The sequence below is a fragment of the Phascolarctos cinereus genome, unplaced genomic scaffold (assembly GCF_003287225.1).
Source record: "Phascolarctos cinereus isolate Bilbo 61053 unplaced genomic scaffold, phaCin_HiC Scaffold_5;HRSCAF=322, whole genome shotgun sequence".
Lineage (NCBI taxonomy): Eukaryota > Metazoa > Chordata > Mammalia > Diprotodontia > Phascolarctidae > Phascolarctos > Phascolarctos cinereus.
In genome coordinates this window covers 294,256,413-294,284,212 of record NW_027555958.1, presented here as the reverse complement: position 1 = coordinate 294,284,212, position 27,800 = coordinate 294,256,413, and the positions used below count along the sequence as shown (strand labels likewise).

Below are 27,800 nucleotides of genomic sequence, written 5' to 3'. Positions count from 1 at the left end.
CTACAGTAGAATGTTAGCTCTTTGAGGGCAAGCCTCTTTCTTTTTGTCTTGATATTCCTTTTGATGGCCATGACGCCCTGCAAAGAACAAATACTTAATGTTTGTTGGCCTGAATCACGGCAGGGGACAATCATCCCACTCCTCCCTGTGGCTGGAATGCAGTGACAAGGAAAGGAAGTAAAGTGAGATAGAAATGTTAAAATAAACTCTTTATTCTTTATAAGATTGTTCTGTAATACTATTTGCCCCTGAGGAATCCCCAGGAAAACAAAAAAACTGCTTCAGGGTCTCCCCTATCTCCTGATCTCCACTTTCCCTAGGGAAGAGTGAAACATAGGTCTGTTCCAAAGAAGGGTGTGGGGCAGGAGAGCCCATGGGGTCAGTGTGGGCATTGATGCTCTAAGACTGTCAAAAATCCTGGCACTGTGGAAGTGAAGAGGAGACTAGGGCTTTGGCCCCAAGGGTAGTGGGGTCAGCAGTATAGCCAAAATGGCCAATCAGATCAAAAGAGCACCACCTCGAAGAGAGACACCCCCCCCCATTTCCCAGGGCACAGGACTCTGGGCATCTAGGCAAGGGTAAGGCCCCATGACTAAAACCCAAAGAGTGCAAGCTCATGATGGGATGAGCCCCAAGGACACAGGCACCCCCTCTCATATCCACAGATCTCCTGAATGGGACCCGAAACTACAGAGGAGGAGGTTCCAACTGTTCTGGGCCCAGGAGAGGATAATGACAATTCCACAGGCTCTCCTTGCTTGGGAAGATGGCCTAAACATCCCCTTCCTCAAAACCACGCCTCTGGGTTCCAAGGAGGAAGGCAGGTTCTGGGCATAAGCTGGCGATGAGGGAATCGGTCCTCACTGGTTTTTGATCTGAATGTGGACAAAGAGTGTGGCTGGAGAGAGAGAAGCCCCGTCCTTGGAGAACAGGTGGATGTGTCGGTACCCTGTGGGAGAAACCAGGCATTAGGATCAATGCCACCCTGTGCCAACATAGTAGGAGGACTGACACCCAAGCCACCCTGTGCCAACATAGTAGGAGGACTGACACCCAACAACAAATGTGTTGGGAAAAGAGCACCAGTGTTCAGAGTCCCGAGCATTGTGACAATGATCTGAGTGAGTTACAGAGAGGGCAGAGGTAGTCCTTGGCCCACACTTAGGCCTACGGGTCTATTTCTCACCTGGCACTCCTCCCCTTCCATCCCATCACATGCTCACCTCCCCCTCCATCCCATCACATGCTCACCTCCCCCTCCATCCCATCACTTCCATGTCATCACCCCTCCAGCCTTCTCCCTTCTGGTCTTCTTATTCCCTCTCCAGTCCACTGTCCTCACCTTGCTTTAGGCTGTACATGGGTAGGGTGAACTGGCCCACGAAATCATTGGAGGAGGTGATGTCATAGTCTTCCACTACAAATCGGACCAAGGCCAACTCTGGGGCCCCAAGGGTGAACTGCAGAGTCTCCCCCCAGTAAGGATTAAAGCCTGTAGATAGAGCACAGGGCCTTTCAGGCTACCTCCCTCCTCCCAAAACAGGCACTAGTGTGTGCTAGAACCTGTCCCATTCCTCCTCCCATAGGAGCACAAGCCCACTCTCTCCTGCCCTGCCTCCTTCCCCATGCTCCTGGCCCCCAATCCGATGGTGTGCCCAACCCTCTAAACCTAAACCCCTCTCCCATTGTCTGCACACACCATTGTTGAGCACATAGTTAGTCTCTTTCTGGGCACAGTCCCTGGGTACCCCATAGATCTCCACCCGAACCAGCGGGTCCACAATAGAGTTTGGCTTCTCTCTGTTCAATTTGGGCAATTGCTGAGCTGTTAGCACCTGATAAGGGAAAGGTGAGAACATAATGGGGGGCTCCACACCAGCCTCTTCCCCTTTTGGGTCCTGGAATTCAGAACCAATCCCAACTACCTCCACTGAAAGCCTTAGTAGGAAACCTCTCATTGGCATTGGTCAGGCCCCCACCAACCCTGTATCTCCCCTCCTCTCCCAAGCTTCCCAGGGCTTCTGATTTTGTCTCCATTTCACACTGGCAAAGCACGCCTGCCCCTACTTGCCCATGCCTCACCTTTTCCTCCTCCCAGGCCTTTGCAAAGCCTCTCCTTAACCCCTGTTCCTCTCCCCTCCTCCTCAGTCCTCTTGCTCATTTCTCTCCTCTAAAAACATTCCATTCCTCACCACACCCAGCTTCAGCCCCTCTAGTCCCTCCTCACTGTCTCAACCCTGAATGTCTAGAGCCCCCTTCAGCTGGAAGAGTCTACTTCTGCTGCTGAGGGGTGGTTTTCTTTCTCACTCCCATCCACCACCAGCCCCCAAAGACAAAAAGCTAGTCAAACTAGTGCCTCCTGGCATGAGGTATTGTCTGAGGTGCCAACCTTGATAATGAGGGTGGTCTGGGGGGGCCCAGGGCGTTCAGGGTCAAAGGTTGTGTCTCTTTGCCGCAGGAAGGCAGGTTTCAGGACATAACCACATTTCCCATTCACCAGGAAACGGCCATTGTTCAGATCCATCTCATACCCAGGAGTCTGGAAGTTCAAGGCCACTGTGGGAGAAATGGATTGGGGTAGAGGGAGCCTCAGATAGGCAGGGCCAGGGGTCTAGATCTGCCTTCACCTCTTCTGTTTTTGGTTTGTTATCTTGGTTTTTGCCTTTTTCATCCATCCCTGGTATCTGCCACATAGCAGGGGCGACATAAATGCTTGTTTATTGACCTGAATTCAAGGGATCTCAAAGCAATGCACAGATACTGGGTAAGCTAGCATGTGGATCCGTCCTTTTTGTCCTGCTGGTTGCTCACTTTCCCTCTCCCCTGCAGTATCATTGCTACTCAGACCTCACACAACTCCTTCCTCTTCCACCCCCTTCTCCCAAGGTCCCCCTTCTAACAAGGCTCAAACCTCAGAGGCACCAGCAGGTGACACTATCCATCCCACCCAGAGCACCATATACTGCCCTAAGCTGAGTCAGTGCCAGAAGAGACAGGCAGGGCGAGGCTAGGGAAAAGAGAGAGAAAGTCCAGTTAAGGTGAAAAGGGCAATAGGGTGGACACAAAGTACCACAGGTATGGGGCTGGGAGTCAAGCCTGGGTCCTAACCATTATTAGTGTCTACTCTCCCCAATCCCCCAGCTGTACTGGGTTATACCTGGTCACACACACACACACCCTTTTAATTTCAGTCAGTTGTTTATTTCTCATCTGTCTCTCTTGGTACCCCCTATATCCAGATACCAACTTCCCCATGCTCCCCTGGCACTTATCTGTGCCCTCCAGTTACCAGCTTCCCTAGTTAAAGCTTTTCCTATTGGCACAATAGTGCCCTTCATCCTTCCCACATGCCCTCTCCCCCTACTTAGATGATCCTGCTTCTTGTGCCCTTACCTACCATGCATCTAGGATGTCCATGTGCCCTCCATCCCCTGTAGCTTACCCAACTGGCAGCCCCCATTCCACATCTCCTGGGGGTTATAATTGGCAGAGGTCATCCTGAGCCCCAGTGGATAGACTCTGCACAGCTGGTTAGTATTATGTCGGACAAAGTTGTTTCCTGGGTGGGATGAGAGAGTCAGCTCCCTCTGTCCTACTCACCCTCTGTCCCCTCCAGCCCCCCCCCCCGCTCCTCCCATCACTACCTCAGATAGTATCTACCACCCAGGAACAATGAATATGGATATGGCAGAACCCTGGATAGGGGCTTGGCATACCTTGGGGGATCTCACACCCAGGTCAGAAATCTGCCCACTCCAGCTACTCTCAGCCTGAGCTGGAGAGGATTACCCAGGCACCCAATACTCCCTGTGGAGGTATCTTCTGGCGGTTTCCTCATCCATCCTACCCATTCTTCAAACCCTGACCACCCCAGCCCATGTCAACCTCTCCTTCCATTAGATAGCCTTGAATATTTTGTCTATACTAACCCTTTGGCAATACTGCTTTGAAGCTTTGTTTAACATGTAGACTGTCATGTTCCATGAAGGCAGAGCCTATATCTTAGACTTCTGTAAAACATTGAGTGCCTAGCACTTGTCAAGTGCTCCATAAATACTTGGCTTCTGTCTCTCCAACTTCCCAGTTCTACCCTACCCCTAGCCCCTGAGTGCCCTCCCTGGAGATTCTCTCTCTGTGCCCATTCCCCTGGTCTTCACAACCCCCTTTCCTGGGTCTCCTCCCTAGGTCTGCCTAATCAGGGGCCCCTCCCAGCCTCCACAACCTCCCCCTGTGCTCTTTCCCAACAGTCTTCCCCATCCCTTGGACTCCTACCGGCTTCCTTGATGAATTTCCTGGCTTTGCGCTCATTGAGAGAAGGGACCCAGCAGGGCTGAGGTTGGATCCCAGGCAGGTCCACGGCATTTAAATGAGAGGACCAGCAGTAGACAACCAGGTCTGAGAGCCTGGAGGAGATCTGGGGTCTTTTCTTGATCTGGGAGGGAGAAACAATCCCAGCCCCAGGCTCAGAGCACAAGCTCTGGGGCTGGGCCAGCCATTTCCCAACCTAAGCCTTAACCATCCAGACCCCTTCCCTAGACCCCTGCCTGTATTGTTCCTTCCTCCCCCATCCCAACTCAGATGTCCTATGTTGAACAGTTTAGGAATATCTTCACATACACAGGGAGTAAGGAAAAGAGGAGGGGAATCCTGAACAGTTTAGGAATATCTTCACATACACAGGGAGTAAGGGAAGGAGGAAGGGAATCCTGAAGTCAGTATGAAGAGAATAAGGAGATCAAAGAAGGGGAAATAATCCATTCGCACAAAAATATTTATAGCAGCTCTTTTGTGGTAGCAAAAAACCCTGAAAATTAAGGGATGGCTCATCAGTCAGGGAATGGCTGAACAAATTATGGCATATGAATGTAATGGAATACTATTGCGCTGTAAGAAATGATAAAAGGGATGGCTTCAAAGAAACCTGGGAAGACTTGTATGAACCGATACAGAGTCAGGTGAGCAGAAACAGGAACAATTTATACAGCAACAACAATGTTGTTTGTCTTTCATTCTTGAAGAGAACCAAGGTAATCAGGAAGGTAATGTCATGACTTTTTTTTTTTTGGCTAGGCAATGGGGTTAAGTGACTTGCCCAAGGTCACACAGCTAGTAAGTGTTAAGTGTCTGAGGCCGGATTTGAACTCAGGTCCTCCTGACTCCAAGGCCGGTGCTCTATCCACTGTGCCACTTAGTTGCCCCAATGTCATGACTTAGAAGACACAACATTTGAACAATTTTGAAAGACTTAAGAACTCCGATCAACTTGACAACCAAATGTGATTTACAGAAAGATGGTAAAGAAACATGCTACCCACCTCTTGACAGACAGCTGATGGCCTCAGGCTACTTACTGAATGAAACATACATATATATATATATATATATATATTTTTTTTTGGACATGGTCAATGTGTCCAATGTGATTTGTTTTGCTGGACTAGGCTAATTTGTTACAAGGGTTTTGTTTTTTCTTTCCTTTTTCCGATGGAGGGAGGGGGAAAGATTTTTGTTAATTTGGAAAAATAAAATTTAGAAAAAACTTTTAAATGGAAAAAAAGAATTTTTAAGAGAATAGGGAAAGACCTGGGTAGAGGAAACACTAGCTTTCTCCATCTCCCCTTCCGTTTTTCCTTCTGGTCTTTGAACTCCCACATAAAGCACTCTAGCTGGCCCTGTCCCTCTGGACCTCAGCCCCCAGCTCACCTGTTTATTGCACTCTCCAGCCTCTGCCTCTCCCTCCTCCTCCTCCTCCTCAGATTCCTCATCTTGTTCCTCCTTTCCTTCCTCTTCTTCCTCTATATAGGGTAGGACAGACTCTTCCAATTTATGTGTGGATGATTTTCTTCTCTTCGTGAAAGATTTGACTTTTGGCAACTAAAGTGGGGCAGGGGCAAAGAAGACAGGTTTCAAGACGCCCTCTTTTTCCCTTTCCATATCCAGACTCCCTCTGCAATCCGCCAAACCAGGGTTTCTTAACCGTTTTTGGGCCATACGCCCCTTTGGCAGTCTGGTAAAGCCTATGGAGCCATCGGCAGAATGATATTTTTAAGTATATAAAATGACATAATACTAATTGTTATTAATATAATTCAATAATCTCCTCCATCAGACTCGTATAAGGAAAGGGATTGTCTCTGTGACTCTTGGAGGTGCTCTGGGTATCCTTAGGACTATTTTGATGTTTTGACATAATAGAGGAACATTATACCACATCTTTTATATTTCTTTATTTTTCCACTCTTGGGATAGAATGACTTGGGTGGGGGTGGGAGGAGAAATGAGAGAGGTGTTGGAACATTCAAACACCATCAAACATCATGCAATCAAACGTGGTAGCTAGGTGGCACCATAGAGCACTGGGCCTGGCGTCAGGAAGACCTGAGTTCAAATCCAGCCTCAGATGCTTACTAGCTGTGTGACTTTGGGGAAGTCACTTAACCCCTGCCTGCCTCATCTATTTCCTCATCTGTAAAATGGGGGTAAAAATAGCACCTATTTCCCAGGTTTGTTGTGAGGATCAAAAGAAATGATATTTGAAAAGTATTTTACAAACCTTAAAGTATTACATAAATGCTAGCTATCATTGTCTGAGAGTAAATTTTGGATTACAGAATACAATCCACAGAGCCCAACTGAGCAAATCCCAAATCTGCATGGGGGTATTCTGGGGTGGCTACTCTCTCCGTGGGCTGGACATCATGGTACTCCAGATCCTGGATCATGGACCCTAGTAGAACTAGGGAACTCCAGCTGGCTAGAATAACTTTGACGGCATTTTTTTTTTTTGGTGAGGCAACTGGGGTTAAGTGACTTGCCCAGAGTTACATGGCTAGTGAGTGTTATGTGTCTGAGACCGAATTTGAACTCAGGTCCTCCTGACTCCAGAGTCAGTGCTCTATCCACTGAACCACCTAGCTGCCCCTGGAATAACTTTGAAAACTTAAATACCACGGAACCCAGGAACATGTTGTTTTCTTCTAGACTAAGGGCTCTTAACCTGAAATCTTTGAAACTTAAAAAAAAATTTTCTGGATAAGTATGTTTCAACATAATTGGCTTCCTTTGTAAGCCTATGGATTTAATATTATTCATTTAAAAACATTATTCTGAGAAAGGGTGCATAGGCTTCACCAGCCTGTCTAAGAAGTCCTCAACCACAAAAAAGGTTAAGAATCCCTATGCTATGATTTCACATTGCTTTGCCTTCTCAGTGGGTGTGGGAGGAGGAGGAAGGAAGAAGAGAATTGGGAACTCAAAAATTTTTTAAATAAATGTTAATATAAGTAATAATTTTTTTAAAAGAATCCCTATGCTAGTTTTATTTCTAGTAAATGTTAGTAAAAAGAGTCGTGTCCCACTCTTCATGACTCCGTTTGGAGTTATCTGGGCAAAGATACTAACTAGAGTAGTTTGCCATTTCCTTCTTTAGCTCACGCTATAGATGAGAAAACTGAGGTAAACAGGGTTGTGACTTACCAGGGTCACATGGCTACTAAGTATCTAGGGTTGGATTTGAACTGGGGAAGGTGAGGAAGTCTTCCTGACTTTGGGTCCAGCACCATATCCACTGTGCCACCTAGCTGCCCAGTAACTGCTGTTTATGAAATTGTGTATTCTCTGTTGCCCCCTAAACAAGCCCTAGAAAAATCCCCTCTTAAAAAAAAAGAAAAGAAAAGAAAAATAAGAAAACCCACAATTATGTGAATAGATAGACCCCAGACTTGGGCATACAGTTATGATGGCAACAGGTAATTAGGGGGTGGGAACAGCAGACATTTGGACCCAGAGAACAGAGCCAGGTCAGGGAATGGGAAGGTTCCAAAAGCTGGCTTTCTCTGGTTAGGGTACTGTGATTAGTAAAGAATTAGAACAAAGCAAAACAGAAAACCTGGAACCAGAGGATCATAGCTTTAGACCTGGAAGAGACCTTAGAGGTCACTGAGTCCACTCCTAAAAGTGACAAAGAAGCTGAGGGAGTCTAAGTAAAAGCTTCATTTCACTTGCTCTGGGTCACTCAGTTAAAAAATATCTAAGGAAATATTTGAACCCAGGTCTTACTAACTCCAAGCACAGTGTTCTATTCACCCACCTGCTAGGCAGAAGCCTCCTAGAGCTATTCCCAAAAGGTCCTAGAACCCTCAGGAAGCTGAGGGATACTCTACAGGGCCTAAGGCTTTGAGCTGAATTATTCATAGCCCCTTGAGGCAACTAGGATTGTCCGTACAGTGGATAGAGGGCTGGTCATGGAGTCAGAAAACTTGAGTTCAAATCTAGCCTCAGGTACTTCCTAGTTGAGTAACTCTGGGTAAGTCACTTAACTGCTGTCTGCCTCAGTTTCCCCATCTGTAAAACTGCAGATAATAATAGCACCTTCCTCCTAGGGTCTTTGTAAGAATCAAATGAGATATTCAGAAAGTGCTTAGCATGGGGCCTAGCACACAGTAGGTGCTTAACAAACACTTGTTTCCTTCCCTTTCTCCCCAAGGCTTTTTGATCTTGAAGGCACTCCCACACCTTAAGTTCATTTTCTTTGTCCTCCTCAGGCAGGTCGGACTGGGCCTCTTTTTTCTGACGGACAATTTGTTTCTTGCCCTTCACCAGCACCTTGCCCTTCAGCTGCTGTGGAGATCAAGAGAGAAGTGTCAATCCTTCCCTCCCACCTTGCTGTCCCAACACAGATGGCCAAGCTTCTTCTACAAACTCCCAGACCTCATGGCCCCATTGCTCAGGACACATTTCCCTTCCCAGTACTCTCCCCTGCCAACACATTGAACCCTCAGCCAAGATCTGTCTCCCCTCTTGGGATGCCCAGCTTTATCATTGAGTTCTGACCCAATCAGAGGCTCCCAAACCCAGATGTGGAGGGGAGGGGTTTGCCCTCACTCCCCACTCCTTGCCAGTATGCTGGGGCAATCACCTCTGGAGAAGGCAGCTCCTCAGGGATTTTCCCATCCAGAGTTTCTGTCACCAGCATGTTCCCCAGGATGGTCCGTAGGTAGCGAGCCATGGTGGACTGCTGCTGCATCCCACAGTGATTCTCCAGGGACAAGATGACGGGGTATGGAGACAGCTGGTGAAGGAGAGCAGGGAGGTTCTGTTCCTCAGGATCCTCAGGCTGAGTCCCACCCCCACCCCCACCAAGACAAGAAATACAGGGGAAAAGTGGGCAATCCAGACAGGCAGGGAGTCAGACGCCACTTACTATCTATGTAACCTCTCGAAACCTCAGTTTTCTGATTTGTAAAAATAGGAGGACGGGGCTAGATGGCCTCTGAGGTTCCTTCCACCTCTCAATCTATGATTGTTTGGCATTCAAGGCTCTTTACAACCTAGTGGGGAATCTGCAGCTTTGAGGCCTAGCCCCTTCTAAACTTGCCAGTTTTTTAACACATTACTCCCACTGTTGAACTCTGTGGTATAGTTAAGAGTGCTGGAAGACCTGAGTTTGAATCCTGCTTCAAACACTTACTAGGTATGTGACCCTGGGCAAGTCAGCTAACCACTGTTTGCCTCAGTTTCCCCATCTGCAAAAAATGTTGAACTTGGCCTCTGAGGTCCCCTCTAGCTCTAAATCTGTGATTTTGTGAATGACGTCGGCCTACTTGCTGTTTCTCACGCATGATGCTACATCTTTAGTCTGTCTTTGCACTGGCTCTCCTCCATGCCTAAAATGCCCTCTGTCCTCACCTCTTAGAATCCCTAGCTTCCTTCAAGATCTACCCTTCTGCGCAAGGCCTTTAGTGGTCATACGCTACCCCTCAAAGGCTAGTGCCTTCCCCTCTAAAGTTATCTTGCATCTACTCTGTGTGTGTGTGTGTGTGTGTGTGTGTGTGTGTACATATTGTCTCCCCTGTTAGAATGTAAGCTCCTTGAGGGCAGGGGCTTTTTTTTTTTTACTATTTCTTTGTATTCTCATCACTTAGCACAATGCCTGGCATGTAGTAGGTGCTAAATAAATGCTTGTTGATTGATATAGAAGGTGCTTAATAAATGCTGATTAACTGATTCTAATTCTATGAAATCAAATAGCAGGACCCTCTGAACTCTGTTCCAACCCCCAAAACGCAGGGTCACGAGGCTTTGGAGCAAGGGGGTGGAAGGAGTTCACTTGAGAGGTCACAAGACAAAGGAGAGAGGACGTTGGTGGCGGGTCACTGTGGAAGTCTTGGGGAAGGTTGAGGGATAATGAAGTGCACAGTCAGGACTGGGATGGGACAGATGTCTCATCACACAAGAGTCTGGGGCTAAGGGCTGGGATGAGACAGGACAGGATGGGATGGGACAGGGCAGGGCAGGGAAGCAGCTCACCGAGAAGGCATGGTCCCGCACGGCTTGGATGACATCCCGAAAGAGGATCTTAGAGGTGAACGTGTGCCCGTGATAAACGACAGGTTCTCCATCTGGCCCCTCCCAACAGTCCAGCTCCACACACCTGCAGCCCTGAGCAAACGCCCTGATGGGGGTCGAGGAAGAAGAGAGGGCCCAGCTCAGGGCAGGGCAAGAAGGGATGGAGATGCCATTGAATCTAATCCTCTCATTTTTCAGATTAGGAAATTGAGGCCCAGAGGCTAAATACCTTGCCCAAAGCCATACAGCTTATAAATGGTAATATTTGAACCCAGGTCTTCTGACTCTAAATCCATCATTCTTTCCACTATACTACAAAGTGGGCCTGAGACAAGGTCCCAGGGGGCCTGAGATGGGAGCTGGAGTACTAAGGATCCCATCTTTCAATGACTAAGTTGACCCTGGGCAGCTCTGGCTCACACAACTATGAACATGCATGTTTTCTCTTGGCCTTCATGGTGTTGCCCCAGGAAGGGTCCCCAGGGCCCAGGTACGAGTTCCTCAGACTCTGGGGTTCCATTAGTCATACCTGACATAGGCCTCTGTGCTGCTGGCACCACCAATTTGGGACTGGGTCAGGTAAGTATTGTGGGAAGAGGAGATAAAGTAATGGGAGAGGGGCTGATTCATGTCTTGGTAGACGTCTTTGTGGGTCGGGTTCAGGACAGCGCCGTCAGGCGACAGGAGGTACATCATGAAACCATCCAGCATCATAAGGTTGTGCTGTTTAGCTACAGGCAGGAGGGAAGAGGAGTCAGCTCTGGTGAGAGGATGGGCAGGAGGGAAGAGGGTAGAGGTAACCTTCCCACCTCTGGCTGCTCACAGCCTTTTGGACACGTTTCCTTTGGTTTCTGGAGTGTGACACACCCCTCTTTCCCCAGGTGTCTGCACCCCAGCCTCCTTCTCCTCCTCCCCCCACTCATTCCCCCAAACCTTCGTAACCTGCTCCAGGTTTCCTGTGACCTTTCACCCCCATTCCCACCCTCATGTCTAGACCCTTTCCTTACTCATTCCAAATTCATCCCTTCCTCCCATCCTTCACCCAGCTATCTCCTCTGTTCTTCCTTCCAAGATTAGCCCCGGCAACCCTCGCCCAACCCATCTTCTCCCACACATACACCTTTCTCATTAAGCTCATAGGTACGGATTAGGTGCTGAGCCTGGGCCATAGTGTCTCCCTCCTCTCCTTGATCATGAAGGAACTCCAGCAGCTCAGCGGCGCTCAGGACTCGGTCTTCCCCAGAGTAGCGGTAAAAGATCTCCTCCAGCTCCGGCCGTTTCAACAGCCGCCGGAGAAACTCCTCGATTTCAGCACCCTCAAGCTGCTCATTCCGAGAGCTGTCACACTCCTAGGGACACCGACAGATCTTACATGAGGGAACCTGGGCTCCCCACCCCACTCCCCTCCCACCGGATGCCTTGTCAAAGTCCAGCGAAATACAAACAACTTATAATGATAATGATACCAGTATAATAACACTAGCTAGCATATGGAGTCACTATGCTTTGTAAAATATCACTAGAGGACAGCAGCACATGTTTCTAAAACACTTTTAGGGTGACAAAGTCCTTTACCCACAACAGGACTGCAAGTGTGAACTGTCCCCATTTTGCAGAGAAGGAAAACTGAGGTCCAAAACTTGGCCCAGGATTACACAGTAAGCATTAGAGCTAAGCCTCAGACCCAGGTCTTTAAAGGGGGTGTTGTAGAGAAGGAGGAAGAAAAAAAAGAAAAAAAAAACCCCAACAATGGCTTTGTAGGCAGTTGAAATTCTTGTCATGCTACTTGTGACCTGTGTCATGTCATTTCTCATCTCTGAGACTCAGTTTCCTGGTCTATAAAAGGAAGGAGCACTACTGGATCCCCTCCCACCTCTGACAAATTATGACCTCACAATCATCATTACTACTGCTCCTAACATTATCATACGTTCTATATGATACAAGAGTCTTCTCACAAGCACAACATGTCCTTTTCTATCAGAGACAACCATTGCATTTTACATCCTCCCAGGATGGAAGTAAGGCAGGGATTGTTGCCCCATTTGACAGATGAGAATACTGAGACCTAAGCTGATGACTTGTGGTTTGCCAAAGGTCAAATAATAATAATAGCTAGTTGTTGTTTTTTCATAGCACTTCAAAAATCTGCAAAGTGCTTTGACAGAGATAAGGTGTCCTAAAAATCTTAGTGCCATTTTTACCTTTAATAGCTTAAAACAGCCCTACAAATTTTGGGATTCCTTGTATTTATCACATTTGATGCTCACAACAACCCTAAGAGGAAGATGCTATTATTATTATTATTATTATTATTATCCCCATCATATGGGTGAGTAAACTGAGTCATAGAAAAGTTGAAGCGACCTAATCCAAGGTCACACAGCTAGTAAGCAGGGGAGGTTTGGGGTGGGGTAGGGTAGGGGGAGCCTTTCTTGAGTACATGGCTCTAGCCACTGGGCTTCCTGGCTACCTCATTTGCCTTCCATGGCTAGTGTATGGTAGAGCCAGGAGGAGTAGACTCAGATTTCCTGAAGCCTTAGCCCAGCCCTCTTCCCCATGCACTGTACTGTTGCCCACAAAGCAAGCAACCTAAGGGGAAATGCAGACAGGAATGGTCAGCTAGGTGGTACAGGGGATAGAGTACTGTGCCTGGAATTAGGAAGACCTGAGTTCAAATCCAGCCTCAGACACTTACTAGCTGTGTGACCCTGGGCAAGTCATTTAACTCTGTTTTTTTGCCTCCATCATGAGACTTTTGGAGATGTCCAATAGCCTCTTAAAATGAAAAACAAAAACAAGTTTAACCTTCAGGCTAAATGCTCCTCAGTTATATAGCATGAGCCCATAGGCCCACATACTATGTCTGCAAGGTATGTGTTGTGTTCACCTGTATGAATCCAAATGGTAGAGGAGGCTAGCGTGTGCTCAAGCGCTACTAATATGGTATTTGTGCTGACGTGGGCCCAGCGCGTGTCCACACATGCTCCCCTGTGTGACCAGCCGAAGCTTAGCAAAACAAACCAAAAGTGGGGATGGTTATGTGGGCTAGACTCTTCCTTTCCTCCCCACTTCCATCCTTCGGGGCCCTCACCTACTTTGGGTTAGAGATCTAGGAGGAGGGCAGCTGGGGGGAAAGGAGGAATCAAAGTTCGAGGCTCCTGATCCCAGAGGCGCAGATGATGAAGCATGCTGCCTACCTCCTGATAGGGGAAGCTACACAATAGGACATATTTCTCTTTGGATGAGGCCATTAAGGAATTTGTTTTGCTGGACTATGTATATTTATTACAAGGATGTTTTTTTTCTTTTGTTTTTCAGTGGGGAATGGAAGATGGTAAGGAAATAAAATAGATTTTTATTCATTCACAAAATTAATTTTTTAAAATGTAGACACATAAAGAAAAAAAAAGTTTGAGCCTCCAGGCTCTCCAGCTTCCTTGTAGGATAAAGGGCCAGGACCCCTAAATTCCCCTTGTATCCCCACCCTGGCCTGATTTAACCTGACAGTTAAGGTAACGAGTCCCAGATGTTGCTAACTCCAGAGAGAAGAACCTGCTCTCTCACTAACAGCTGAGCCCAAGGGGCTGGGGAGGGAGGTGGTAGTGATGAGTCAGCGAATTCTCCAGAAAAAGGGGTAGGGGTGGATAAAGTGCTTGACAGGGAGGCAAGAGTACTGGGTTCTAGTCTCAGTTCTGCCATTTCCTTATCCTGGGCAAGTGCCTCAGTTTCCCTTTCTGTAACATGAGGGAGGTTAGACTCTAAGGTCCTTTCCAGGTTTGAATGTCATTGTATTGAGCTAATCAGGAACAAAGTAGGGACAGTTCTCTGAGTAGGCTGCTCTGTAGCATCAGGGTCCCTCCCCTAAAAGGGCACCTGGGTGGCACAGTGGATAGAACACCCAGCCCTGGAATCAGGAGGACCTGAGTTCAAATGACTCAAACACTTATTAGCTGTATAACCCTGGGCAAGTCATTTAACCCTGACTGTCTAAAAAAATTAAAAATAAAAAAAAATAGGTAGTCAGGGGAAGAGAATGAAAGAAAAGGCCCAAGGAAGGGACCCTAGAGGATGGGCTCACATGCCTAATCTCATCTGACCTCAGAAGCTAAGTAGAGTTGGGCCTGCTTAACACTCGGATGGGAGAAGAAAAGTCTAAATCTGGAATCAGAAAACTTGTCTGCATTTGAATGCTGGCTCTGCCATATATATTAAGAGTGTGACCTTGGACAAATAGCTTAACTTTTCTGTGCCTCAGTTTCCTCATCTGTAAAGAGGTGGTTGGACTGGCTGTTCTCTGAGGTCTCCTCTAGCTTTAAATCTATAAGCCTATTATTCTACAATGGAAGTAGGTGGTCTGAGAGCTGAAGGGCAGGGACGGGGGTTAGGGATTGAGTAATTCAGTTAGCATCAAACAAAGGGATCTCTAGAATGAAGAAGAAAGAAGGAGGGTCCCAGGAAAAGAGATGAAGAAGAAAAGCAAAATGGCGTCAGACTGGGAAGTGGGGGGAGAGGCTGGGTGAGAAAGGGGTACCTTGAATAGTTGATGGGCATACATGTCATCCATGGTCACGTTCACCATCTGAAGCAGGTGTTTGATTTCCTTGAAACTCATCTTGCTGTCGTGGTCTGAATCTGCCTGATATAGGTAGCCATTGATCCAAGTAAGAAAGTTCAGGAAGCCACATACTGAGAGGATCTGCACCCCTGCACCTACCACCTTCCCTCTCATACACTCCCCCCCTCCCTCTGCCCAGGGCTCCCTGCCTGGCCTGCTCTTCTCTGTCCTGGGTGTGTGCCTTGTCTTCTCATTAGACCTGAAGCCCCCTCTGGGACTGTCATCCCCAGCATGCTGAGTTTCCAAATCAGCCCTCTTGGGGTTGCTCACACAAGACTTCGTACCTTTGCCAAGGCTGTCCCTCATGCCTGGAATACAATCCTTCCTCACCTCTGTCCCTTAGAATCCCTGGTTTCCTTTGAAACTAAGCTCAAATACCAACTCCAAAGGAGGCATTTCCTGATTCCACCTCTCCCTGCCCCAGCTGCTAATTTTGTATACATTGTATTCATACGTGTCCATAGAATGGGAGTCCCTTGAGAGCAGAGACTGATTGTTCTGGTCTCCGATTCCCCACATAGCACCATGCCAGGCACATTTTAAGTATTAATAAAATGATTGACAGATGGATTGATAGGTTGACTGTGCCTTCCCAATCCACCAGCCAGAAACTCCCTGAGGGCAGAGACTGGGAGCTTCAGGACTATAACCACTGAGCCTCCTCCATCACAACGAAGGCAATCATTGTGTGTGTGTTATTAGACTGGCTGGGAACCCTTCACAACCTGACCCCTTCCCAGCCTCCCAGCCTTCTCACACTCTACTTCTCTCTCCCCTACTCTATGATTGAGCTACTTGGATACTAGGATAGAGGGTCTATTTGCTGTTCCTCTTACGGGACACTCCATTTCCTGACTCTTTCCCCACCCTGATCTCACCCCTTTTCACTGTCTATCCTCCAAGCCTACCTAGAAGGCACTCCCTTCCTTATCTTCCTTTCAGATCTTCCCAGGTCTCCCCGAAGACTCAACACAAATCTCACCTTTGCTGTAGGCCTTTCCAGATCCCTTCCTCCCCCACACCTTCCCCCAAACCTTAAATCCTGCCTATCCTCTGAGATTATCTTCTATCTACTCAGTCAGTCAGTAGTATTTGCATAGGTGTTTATAGGTTGTCTCCCCCATTAGAATGTAAGCTTCTTGGGGCAGCTAGACCGCACAGTGGATAGAGCGCCCTGGATTCAGGAGGACTTGAATTCAGATGTGGCCTAAGACCCATAACACTTACTAGCTGCGTGACCCCGGGCAAGTCACTTAATCCCATTACCTAGCAAAAAACCAAACAAACAAGAATGTAAGCTTCTAGAGGGCAGGGAATGCTTTTTTTTTTTTGCCTCTGTATCCCCCGGTTTAGCACAAGCGCAATAACGTTTGTTAACTGACTGCCGGAGGGAAGGAACTAAGTCAAAGGCTTGCTTTGTATCCCTAGGGCTTAGCCCAAAGCCAGGCACACCCTACTTAGTTTCTGACGTCAGAAGAGGTTGGGCAAGTAAACTCAATCCCTAGGGACCCTCCCTAGGGCCTTTTCTTACATCCTCTTCCCTATAGACTACCTTCCTCAGTCTACGGCTGGTTTGTTTGTTTTTTGAGGCAATAAGGCATGTCTAGGTCAAAGCGTCTTCCTCACTATGAACTACCCCCTCCCCACCCCCACATACACACAGACACACAATTCTGGCCACAGTCTAGGTCCTGAGGCCTGGGGGAGACCGAAGGGCCTGCTGGTAGTCCCGGGAATCTTGCTTCAGCCCCAGCTCCAGGAAAAGATATTGGTCAAGCTTTTCCCTCTGGCTCATGGCGTCCAGACGCTCCCGGAGCTTGGCGAGGCCACGCACCCAGCGCTGTGCCTCCTCCTCGGTGGACGCCGCCAGGTCCAGGTTCTTGCGCCTGCCCTTGAACGTGATGGTGAGGCAGCAGCTGGAGGGGAAGGCGCCGCCGTAGCGCCGCAGCCCCTCGGACTGATGGCCCTGGCGCACGGCCTCGATGTGCTGCAAGGAGACTGCGCAGGGACAGGGCAAGACGGGGATGTAAGGGGGGGAGGGAGGTGTCGAAGAGTCACCGAATCAGCTTTAAACGGAGCTGGAAGGGACTTAGAAATCTGGGAGCCCATCTCACCCCCACCCCGGAGCAAGTCGGTGGCAGAGCTGGGATTCAAACCCCTAACCTCAGAGCAACAGCTGTTGGAGTGGGGGACACAAGGGCTAGGCTGACCACCACGATCAGCTCCAAGATAGGGGGTGGGGGCTTGCAAGAAACACTTGGGGAGGGTAGCGAACACCCTCTCTCTGTGGGAGGGGAGAGCTATAATTGAGGGCACGGGGTCACTCACAGACGTGATGAGACTTAGGGTGTCGGAAGCGGCGCTGGAACCACACAGTCATACAGTCTTCCTGCAGCCTGTAGAAGCGGATCTTCTGCCACTTTAGCGACCTGATCTTGAAGAACTGAGAGCCCTTCAGCATAGCCAGCACATCCTCATCTTCGTTCAGATCTGAGAAAGGGAAAATAATTGAGTCGATTCAGTCATATTGGTCTCTGTGACCCCATTTGAGGTTTTCTTGTCAAAGGTACTGGAGAGGTTTGCCATTTCCTTCCCCAGCTCATTTTACAGATAAGGAAACTGAGGCAAACAGGGTTCAGCGACTTGCCCAGGGTCACACAGCTAGTAAGTGGCTAAGGCTAGATTTGAACTCAGGTCTTCTTGACTTGGGGGCTGGTGCTCTATCCTCAGTCTCTGCTTCTGGGGGAGGACCCTGATGCTAGAGAGTGGCCTACTCAAAGATTATCTCTATCCTCTTCCTGATTAGTTGAGTAGAATTCTTGACATTCATAGCTGGAAAGGACCTTAGAGTCCAGCCTCCCTCATGTTATCCACTGCACCACCCAGCTGCCCAGGGAGAATAATCAGGGAGACCCTTACTGCAAGACCCTACAATATGCCCCCATCCCTGATTCACCTACCCACATGTGCTGATACTGAGCCCTCCATCCCTGGGCCCCCTTCCTCAACACTAAGCCCTCCCGTCTCTGCTACTGACCCTTCCATTCCTGCTCAGAATCCCCCCTCCTCAATACTAAGCTGCTCTGTCTTTGTTTTTCTCTGACACTGAATATCCCTGTCTTGGAGTTGAAGTTGCAGGAACTGAGTTCACATTATAGCTCTATAGTACAACGTGATCTTGGGCAAGTCACTTAACCTTGTTTGACTAAGTTTCCTCATCTGTAAAAATGATGGGTTTGCATTAAACTCATCCCATGATGATCTTTAGCTCCAAGTCCTTTCATTCTCAACACTGAGACCCCATTCCTGATACTTTCTAGTATCCCCTTCACACACACACACACACACACACACACACACACACACACACACACACCCCTGATGCTCAGGATTATACTTGGTGGGGGCAGCTAGGTGGCACAGTGGATAGAGCACTGGCCCTGAAGTCAGAAGGACCTGAGTTCAAATCCAGCCTCAGACCAAATACTTGACACTAGCTATGTGACCCTGGACAAGTCACTTAACCCCAATTGCCTAAAAATAAATAAATAATTTTTAAAAAAGGATTATACAGGAAGTCCCAATTGTTCTCCCCTCATACATTTCCAAGTCCCCAGTGCTGAAACTGAACAACTGTTTTAAGCCACTCTTGCTACATCCCCAATGTGGCCCTCTCAGAGGCATTTATTTGGAAGTGCTGAATAAACTAATAAGCAGAGAGGGACGTGTTATTTGTTCTCACTCCAACCTTGTCAATGTCCTTCCCCCCGGAAGGATAAGAAGCCGAGACTTTGGAAGTACATGTTTGGCAGCACCTAGAGACCCAGGCCTATGTCTCCACCCTCCACCTGAATTCATATCCTTGACCCCTTTGTCTCCAGCCCTCGACAGTTTCTAGGGAGAAGGCTTCTCGTGCCTTCTGCTCAATACCTGGCACACCCCAGACATCCAGAAACAGCCTTTCTCCTGGCTTAAAACCCTGATAGTCAGGAAGTTCTTCTTCCTATCTAACCTAAATCTCTCTTGCTGCAACCTAAGCCCCACTCCTCACATTCCCTGCTGCCCTATCCAATTCTGGGGGCGGGGTGCAAATGACAACTCAGGCTCTCCGGCTCCAGGTGAGCAGTTTAGAGCAGCAAGCTAAGAGCCATGGACTCTTGGGCACAGGTCCAGCTTGGCTGCTACCCTGGTGGGAAAGGCTGGGTGGGGCTGATCTCTGGGTGACCTACTCTGTTTTTGGAGATAGCCGATATCTGGCCTCCCACTTATCCTAGGCCTCTCCCTTTCCTAGTTCTTTTTTTAACCTCTTAATTTGAGATTCCCTGCCACCAACCTCCTGCCTATATTCTCCTCCCCAGGACAGACCCAGCAAGCCCTGTCTTCATCCAAATCCCAGGCTGGGGCCTAAGCAATAGACCACACAGGGGACCAGGGGAAGATTGTGACTGTTGTGCTCACAATACTCCTGCTCCCACATCACCCCATCTCACTTCTGCTCTTGGGATTCTGAGAATGGACATCTTTCTTCAAGTATATGGGCCCAACCCAGGCTAGAGAAACAACCATGTGTGTGCAGGCTCTCACAGGGTCAGAGGGGGGTGGACAATGCCTACGTTCTTAGCTAAGAAGCAAGAGGTATCATTCCCTGATTCTTAGGGTCTCCAATGTTTCTCTGCCCCCCCATCTAGCCAACCTCTCCATGATACATTCTTTTTTTGGGGGGATGGCTTGAGAAGGGGGGATGAAAATCAAAGAAGGTACACTGTTACAAATTCCATTTTTTCCCCACTCACTCCTCACCTCATAAATATTGGTAGCCCATGGAAGTAACTTTGATGAAATCCAGACATGGCTCATCACTGTTACTTAGGATCATAGACTGAGATCCAGAAGGCAGTTCATTTATTCATTTCTTTTATTTTAGGAGGCAATCGGGGTTAAGTGATTTGCCCAGGATCACACATCTAGTAAGTGTCTGAGACCGGGTTTGAACTTAGGTCTTCCTGACTCTAGGGATGGCGTTCTATTCACTATGCCACCTAGTCGCCCCCAGAAGGTACTTTAGGAAGCCACCAAGTCACAGGGTCATAGACCTAGAGCAAGCCCAATTGGTCCAAACCCCTCATTTTATAGATAAGGAAACTGAGGCACTAAGAGGCTAGGTGTCCAAGGTCTCAAAGGTAAGAGGTATCAGAGGTGGGACTGGAAACAAGGTCCTCAACTCAGTTTCCTCATCTGGAAAACGTACAGCTCATTGAAGCAGGTAGCACCATTATCATCATAATGGTGCTACCTACTTCAGTGAGCTGCTGTGAGGCTCAGAGGATGACAGATGATAAACATTTGGTGAACAATACTTTTTTCCTTCTTTAATGTGAGTTATTATTATTTTGGCACTGGGTTGAGTGCAGAGGGCCCACTCCCACCACTTCCCTGGCAAATAGAGAGCCGGGGGGATGGACCAACCCTTGTTCCCATGACAGCTACCAACCAATCTTGCCTCAGAGTTACAGCTGTTGGGCCCAGCCCCCTCTTCTTCTCCCATTTCCCTGCCCCCCACACATTGGAAGCAAATGACTAATACCGGAAATGGAGGTGAGTCACTCACTCCCGGGGGCTGGTTTACCCAAACTCTTTCTGCAAACAGCCTAATGGTCTGTGGTGTTGCCCCACACCCGGACAATTCTGCTGTGGCTTCCCCAAGACAGTGGCTAATTCACTAAGCACTCACATATACACACACAGCCCTGACAGAATCTTCTGGGGTCAATGGAACCACCTGTTCTTCACCAGGGCCACCTCTGGACACCAGAGTGACCTGTTGGGAGAAGGATATGTCATTCCCCCATCACCTTTTGCCCTCTTGAGTACTCACATAGCCTGCCTCCAGGCATTGGCCTAGGACCCCTTCCTATCCTTTGGAGAAGGGGCAAGGTAGAACACAGCAATTGACAGAATGAGAGGTCTGTCTGGGGTTTGTATGCCTCAGTTTACAAGCCTGGGAAATGGGCAGACTCACCTATCTTCCCTGCCTGCCCCCCACCCCAAACCCAGGAGAGTGAGAGATCAGCGGAGAATGAGGATAGGAGCTGCTGGGGAGGCCCAAGCCAGGAGTTAGGTATGAGCCTCAGGCTGTCACCAACCAAATGAAATGTAAGTGTCACCAGCACCTGATGTTTTATCTTCTTCCTCATTCCTGCTCTGGGCTTGACCCAAACAGGTGCAAGAGCCTCTCAGTTTGTACTAGTCTTCTCTGTAAAATGGGACTAATAATAGCACCTTCAAAGGGTGATTATAAGGATTATAAGAATTAAATGAGGTAACATATGTAAAGCACTTTGCCAATCTTAAAGCACTATGAAAATGCTATTATTATTATTATTAGTAGTAGTAGTAGTAGTATTACTTCCCAGCTCAAACCTTTCAACCTCAGTGGCACCATCTCCCAGTGACCACTTCTCCCTCCATCCCAGGTAACTGCTGGAAGATCCAGCTGTGCCCACCATCCTTTGCTTGCTCAGTGATGTGGCTGGAGAGGAAGCTGAGAGATGAGGAGGGGAGGAGGACAGGGGGATAAAGGAGAAGGGGAGGAGGGCAAGTGTGGAGAGGACAGGGGAGAGAAGAGAAGGAAGAAGGAGAAGGGACAGGGGAGAGGAAGAAGAGAGGAGGGGGAGAGGAGAAAGGGAGAAGGGAAAAGGGAGTGAGAGGGAAAAGGGGTAGGGGGAGAGGAGAAAGGTGGTCAGTAAAGAAGATGTCAGACCCTATTCTCTTTCTCCTGACATAACCATGTAAAGACATTAAAACACTTTAAGAGAGGAGAGAAGGGAGGAGGGAGGGAGGAATGGCCTGAGGAGCCCCATGGATAGTAGGGAAGATGTCAGACCCTGTTCTCCTCCTCTTGCCCTATCCACCAGAAGACCCCAAAACATTTTTTTCCCACAGTCCCTCCTTCATGTCCTTTGGTTTACAAGGAGGGAAATCAAGGCAAAACATTGGTAGTTAGCCATACCTACCCAGGTTGGGAGAGGGAACTAGGTATATGAGCAACCCTGATCAGGGCTATGGATCTCTCTCTGATTTTATCCCATTCCCCAGGTTGGGCAGATCCTTTCCTTGTCCACCCTTCTCAGCTGAAGGGGAATGGACAGAGGTAGGAGAGAGAGAGGAAGAGTGGCTGCCCCTGTCCTCCCTCACAGGAGCCCCCATTGGAGTTATTTTTAGCTCCTATCAGCACCCAGGTCCAGGCACCTTCCATAAGCCAGGCCCAGAGATGGTGAGAATGTGCTTAGGCCTCTATGCTCTGTCCTCCACTGACCTCTTAAAAAGAAAACGTCTAGCAGTTGGGGGCCTTGGAGGTGGGGGAGCAGCTTTCTTTGTTCTGGCCCAAGGCATGGGGTTGGACCCTTTGTAGGAGGTTCCAGGTACTGGCTTGGGGAGAGACCTTGCTTGGGCCCTCCAAAGCAAAGCCGGTGACAGTCTACGTGCTGAGAGGATATGTGCATAGGGCATTCCGTGCGTGCATATGTAGAGCGATGTACGCCTGTTCAGGAGAGCCTGGAGAGGATTTGTGAGTTGGCAGCAGGAATGTCAGACATGCAGAAAGTCAAACCCCACCCCAGGGCTAGGGGGGAGAGGGAAGAGGGGCATTTCCTGATGACACAGGCAGGATAAAACACTGAGGAGGTCTGCATGTTTCCCCATCCCAATCTGTGAAGAAAAAGCTAGCTTCTGATCACATCACTGGAGTCCCCTCATAGCCCTGTAGTCCAATATTTGCCACTCTGCACTGGGATTCTTAATCAACAACTCCCCCAGCTAGATTCCCCCTGGCTAGCCCCACCCTGACTAGCATTGGTGCCAAGTACAAAGAACTCTAGAACAATTCATTCAAAAGGATAACAAAGACAGGAAAGAAAAAGTTAAGGAAGGAGCCTCTGGTTCCCTAGAACCTGCTATCAAAGGAGGAGAGGGTGGGTGTGCCTAGGATTGCATTGCCCACCCATGGGAGAGCCTTGAGAGCTCTGAGGAAGGGTCCAGCTTCAGTAGGGTTAATGGGAACATGAAAGTCACAGGACATTTATCAACGAATGGAAGTCAGTTCTCACGAAAGCTACAGAGGAACTGAGACTAGGAGAGGGGAGGCCACACAGATAGAGCCAGCTCCCCTGGGACGCAGCAAGATACCTTTCCACTCCTTACCAACATCAGTGCTGAGTCCTGCCCTTGAACCTCCCACCAGGGCTGGCCAGGCTTAAATTTCCTTTGTTCCAAGACCTTCTCCAACCTTCATTTCACAGGGCTGGCTAGAGAGGAACAATCTGGGGACAGGAAAAGGGACCCTACCCAGCCCTGGAGACTCACCTTTCAAGAGAGGGCTCAAGGAGAACATAGCCAGCCAGGTCCCTGCCCAAGGAGAGCGTTCCTTCAGCCTGCTGCCTGGCCTACTGATTGGTCCTATGACTAGAAAAGTCAGGGTTTCTGTACACTCAGCAACCAGGGTCTGACAATGGTCAAGGGATTAGGGAATTATACGGTAGGGGGCGGGTTTTTCACAGAAGCCTGGGAGGGAGAGGGTTGGTCAAAGGTCAACTAGTCCAAGCCTCTTAATTCATAGAAGAGGAAACTGAGGCCCAGTGAAATTAAGGAATAATAATAGCTAGCATTTACATAGCACCTACTATGGGCTGGGAATGGTGCTAAAGGCTTTATAATTATAATCTCATTGGATGCTCACAACAGCCCTAGGAAGTAGGTGATATAATTATATCTATTTAAGAGATGAGGAAACTGAGGCAGAGGTTAAATGACTTATCCAGGATCACACAGCTAGGAAATGTCTGAGGCAGGATTTGAACTCAGATATTCCTGACTCCAGGCCCAATACCCTATCTATTGTGACAGCTGCCTCTAAGTGACTTATCCAAGGGCGTTCTGCGAGTAAAGAGCAGAGTTAGGATTCAAACGTAGGTCTTCTGACTCCAAACCCAAGCCTCTTTCTCATTCTCTCCCGATATTTCTTCCAGGGGCCTGGTGTATCCCATTCATCTTTTCAGAGAGGACCTGGGGGGGAGATTGGAGGTGGGGTGGGGGTGGGGTGGGGCAGAAAGGGAAGGAGGAACATTTGGCACAGCCCAGGCTTTGCCCTTCTGGGGACCCTGACTGTGGAGGTACCCAGAAGTAGGAGTCCTTCACCCCTGGGCAAACGTCCCCCAATCAGGAGGCCTGCTTGGTCCTGCAAACAACCCTTATGTCCTGTTCACGCAGATTGGGATTCAAAGTGGGGTCCAGAGGTAGGAGGCTGGGAGTCAGGATGCCTGGCTCCATCACTGAGTCCTCCCCAACTGTGAGACAGGTCTCCCTCCCCTCTCCTACAAGTTTGGGTTCTCCCATTATACCCTAATCCCTCCCTCCCTTGCCCTCTCTATCAACCTGTCCCACTTAGAAAAGCATTCTCTAGTCTGCTGTATCTGAGATAAAATCTCCCCAACTTCAAAGAAAGAATCCATAGCTTGGGGACATATGCTCAAGCCACTGGAAAAAGATGAGTAAGTATAAAAGCACAAGAAAGGCTGGAGGGGGTCAAATCTCAGAACTCCTGAAGGTCATTTTCATGCTTCACACACCCAGACCTGAGGAGAGTCTTCTGGATTCTCAGCTTTGCACCTAGACTCATCTCTTAATCTTTACAATAATCCTTGTGCAATTATTATTTCTGTTTTATAGATAAGGAAACTGAGACATAAAGAGGTTAAGAAATTTACAGTCACCCATTTAGTAAGGGAACCCAGCAGGATTTGAACCCAGCGGTTCTTGGTTTCAAGCCCAGCCCTCTCTCCATAGCAACAGTGGAGACAAAGATTTTCAAGTGCTTTCTTTCATATGCATTATCTTCCCTGGAATATCACCTCCACTGGGTAGAGGGAGGGAGGGAGCCAGGGACTTCAGTCTGTGTCTAGCCAATGGAACTGCTGAGGACTGGGGAGCCTGCTGGCTTTCCATACATGCACTGTGGGAAGAGGTCATACAAACATGAAAAGTGACACATGGAAAGAAGAGACTATAGAGGAATCTGGATGCCCAAGTAATTAGAGTTGACCTTCTGTAATTATAAGTGTCCTAAAGTGAACTAGGCTGCCCCAGGAGGTAGGAGCTTTCCCCCTCACTGAAGGTTTTTAAGTGGAAGATGACTTTCCCTGGGAACAGTGCAGAGGCAGGATCCTCTGACCTCTGATCAGCATTCTTTCCCCTATGCAGTTGTACATTTTCCCTATTCAAAGATAGCTGGTGAGGGCAGGTGTGTCTCAAAATGTGTATTTCTGTGTATGAAGCAGTATTCCAGGTTGGCAGAAGGCAACCTGTGCACATAAAAATTACATACACATATTTCCATGTAATTATATATACATATATGCATACATATGTGTGTATGTGATAGTTGTATATTACCAGGTCAGTTCACACAAGCCTATTCAAACCATAATGATATAGCTAGAATAATCCTATTAGATCACTGAAATCATACAATGTCCTATTAGAAGAAAATCTTATCTTCAAGACTTCATCAAGTAATCCAGTAGACCTCTTTTTGGGAAGGAGGAAACTGAATCCCAGAGGGAGGAAGTAAATTGCCCAGTGTTACACATTAATGGCAGAGCCAAGACAATCTTCCCTCCCTACCCACCCCCCATCCCAACTCTATTCTTTTATCCAGACCTTTGGTCCTCTACTGAAAGGTAGAGAGGTTAAATGATTCACCCAAGGTCTCACAGTCAGTATATGTTAGAGGCAGAATTAAAACCTAAGTCTTCCTAGCTCCAAGACCAGCTCCCTGTTCGAATCACCAGGCTGCCTCTCTGTTGGTATGGCTCTATTAATGTCCACTCCTAGAGTACCAATTACTGTTATTGCTATAATTATTACTATTAGTTCTAATACTAGCATCTTGTATATAACATGGCATTTAACAAATTAAACTAAAGGGACATTGCTTGGGGTAAGGAGTATTACTGTCACCACTCTTACTATTAAATGCTTCAAGGATCCTTGAGTTCCTACACAACTGTTCTCTCAAACTCCTTGCTTCTTCTTCTCCCACAGATCCTTAAGAGGGATCCACCTAACATGTGGAATCAAGGAACTTTTCATGGTCAGCCCAACGGATCAAATAAGATCATATTTGTAAAGTGCTTAGCACCTTGCCTGGCACATAACAGGCATTTAATAAATGCTCATTCCCTTTTCTTCACCAGGTGGGGTGCATCTGATCTGATACACAAACAAGCACCTTAGGAGGTAAAGTGACTTGTCCACTGTCACTTTGCCTGGCGGGCAGCAAGTAAGGTCAACATTTAAATGCAAGTTCCCAGAATCTATAAATCTAATAATCCTCAGCCTACCTCCCCAGTTGTCACTCCTGTCTCTAATGTTGAGCTAGGTGACCTTGGGCAAATCTCAAATTATCTGTACCTCTTTTGGGGAGGATTGGACCAGACGACTCTAAGGTTCCTCCAGGTTCCAAATCTATGATTTTCTGGTCTTTATTCAGTGTATAGAGTCCTTCCCTACATCAATCAATAAACATTTTCTAAGCGCCCACTGTGTGTCAGGCACTGTACTAAGCGCTGGGGATGCAAAAAGAAGTCCCTGCCTTCGACGAGCTCACAATCTAATTTGATACCTTATATAATATAATATAATACATTACGGGTTACGTAGGCGCTTGTGAGTTGGCATAGCAACCTGACAACCATTTAGAACTGTTTCCACAGGAAAAAGGTTTTGCCCCTCTACCAGATCACTTTCCTTGCAAACAAACTTTTGTAACTTTTCTGTGTCAGTTTCTGGAGTCCAAGAGGAGGGAGACCGTGGACGAGTCCTGTTTAACGCCTTCAGCTTTCCAGCCGAATTCCTACGACCTCCGCCTCTACAGCCCCCAACCTCCAGTTCTTTTCACAGCCTAACACTTTTCTGATGGCTACCCTAGCAGGGAGAAAAGCATTGGACTTCTCGTCCCATCCTAGGACTGCCCGGGCAGGGAGTCCCCAGCGGAGTGGCGCGGCCACCAGCCTATACTCACACTCTAGACCCGACGGCGCAGCCCAGACCTCTTCCCCCTTTTACAGAACGCCCTGTCTTCGCCCCACCAAATCAACCCAGGCCGGGTTCCCCAGCCTCCTGGCCCCGACCCGACCCCTGTCACTAACCCATCTTTTTCAGCGCTCGCAGCGCGGCCCCTTCCTGGCTCCTGCCGTCCGAGACCAGGATCCGGAACGAGGACTCCAGCTCCCTGCCGCTCCGTCTCTTCCATCGGGGGCACGGCATAGTCCGAGGCAGAGTCTGGTCTGGGGACACAGTGGCGGCGGGGCGCAGGGACGAATAGACGTCCGGGGCCCGGCCAGGGCTCTGGCTCCTAGGTTCCGAAGTGAGAAACTAGGAGCCGGACAAGGAGGCGGAGTGAGCTAGAGAAGAGGGTGGGAAGAGAAGGAAAGGGGAGGGAGGGAGAGAGGGAGGCCAGGACCATGGGGGCGGGATCTCCCGCTTTCCCAGGTCTTAGGAATTGAGGCCAAGCTGTGTGACCCCTACCCGACTGTGACTGTGCGGTGCTTCACCTTATCAAAACTCTCCCCTCAGTTCGTTCCGTGCCCCTTATGCCCACCCTGTGTGCCCCCTCCCCCATCCCCGTGAACCCTGAACTTGACTGACTCGGAAACACCAAGAGGTCGCTCCAGCTTTAGCGTGGGAGGGGTGGGGGTGGGGGTGGGGGTGGGGCCGCGACGGGGAAGTGGGGAAAGCAGCCGCGGCTTTTCCTCGAGCCCCGGTGCTGGACTTGCGAGGG

General features: G+C 48.5%; 1 protein-coding gene across 4 annotated transcripts; it reads right to left on the bottom strand.

Moving 5' to 3' along the window:
• Positions 1–190: 190 nt before the first annotated feature.
• PLCD3 (phospholipase C delta 3) lies at positions 191–27,775 on the bottom strand. Of its 4 annotated transcripts, XM_020997350.2 has the most exons (17): positions 21,386–21,680; positions 20,697–20,783; positions 17,294–17,455; positions 16,735–16,963; positions 14,882–15,011; positions 11,468–11,696; positions 10,877–11,078; positions 10,309–10,453; positions 8,918–9,070; positions 8,515–8,619; positions 5,704–5,874; positions 4,273–4,432; positions 3,443–3,559; positions 2,390–2,556; positions 1,700–1,835; positions 1,343–1,492; positions 191–949 (listed from the first exon to the last, which is right to left on the bottom strand). In XM_020997350.2, exons 3-17 carry the CDS (start codon positions 17,424–17,426, stop codon positions 861–863), a joined length of 2,316 nt encoding a protein of 771 aa, XP_020853009.1. In that variant the 5' UTR covers positions 17,427–17,455; positions 20,697–20,783; positions 21,386–21,680; the 3' UTR covers positions 191–860. The 4 variants fall into 4 exon arrangements, with proteins under 4 accessions (XP_020853009.1, XP_020853006.1, XP_020853007.1 ...); XM_020997347.2 differs by lacking the exons at positions 20,697–20,783; positions 21,386–21,680 and adding an exon at positions 27,169–27,775; XM_020997348.2 differs by lacking the exons at positions 20,697–20,783; positions 21,386–21,680 and adding an exon at positions 27,169–27,775 and having other exon boundaries at positions 8,515–8,616.
• Between the last annotated feature and the right edge of the window lie 25 nt (positions 27,776–27,800).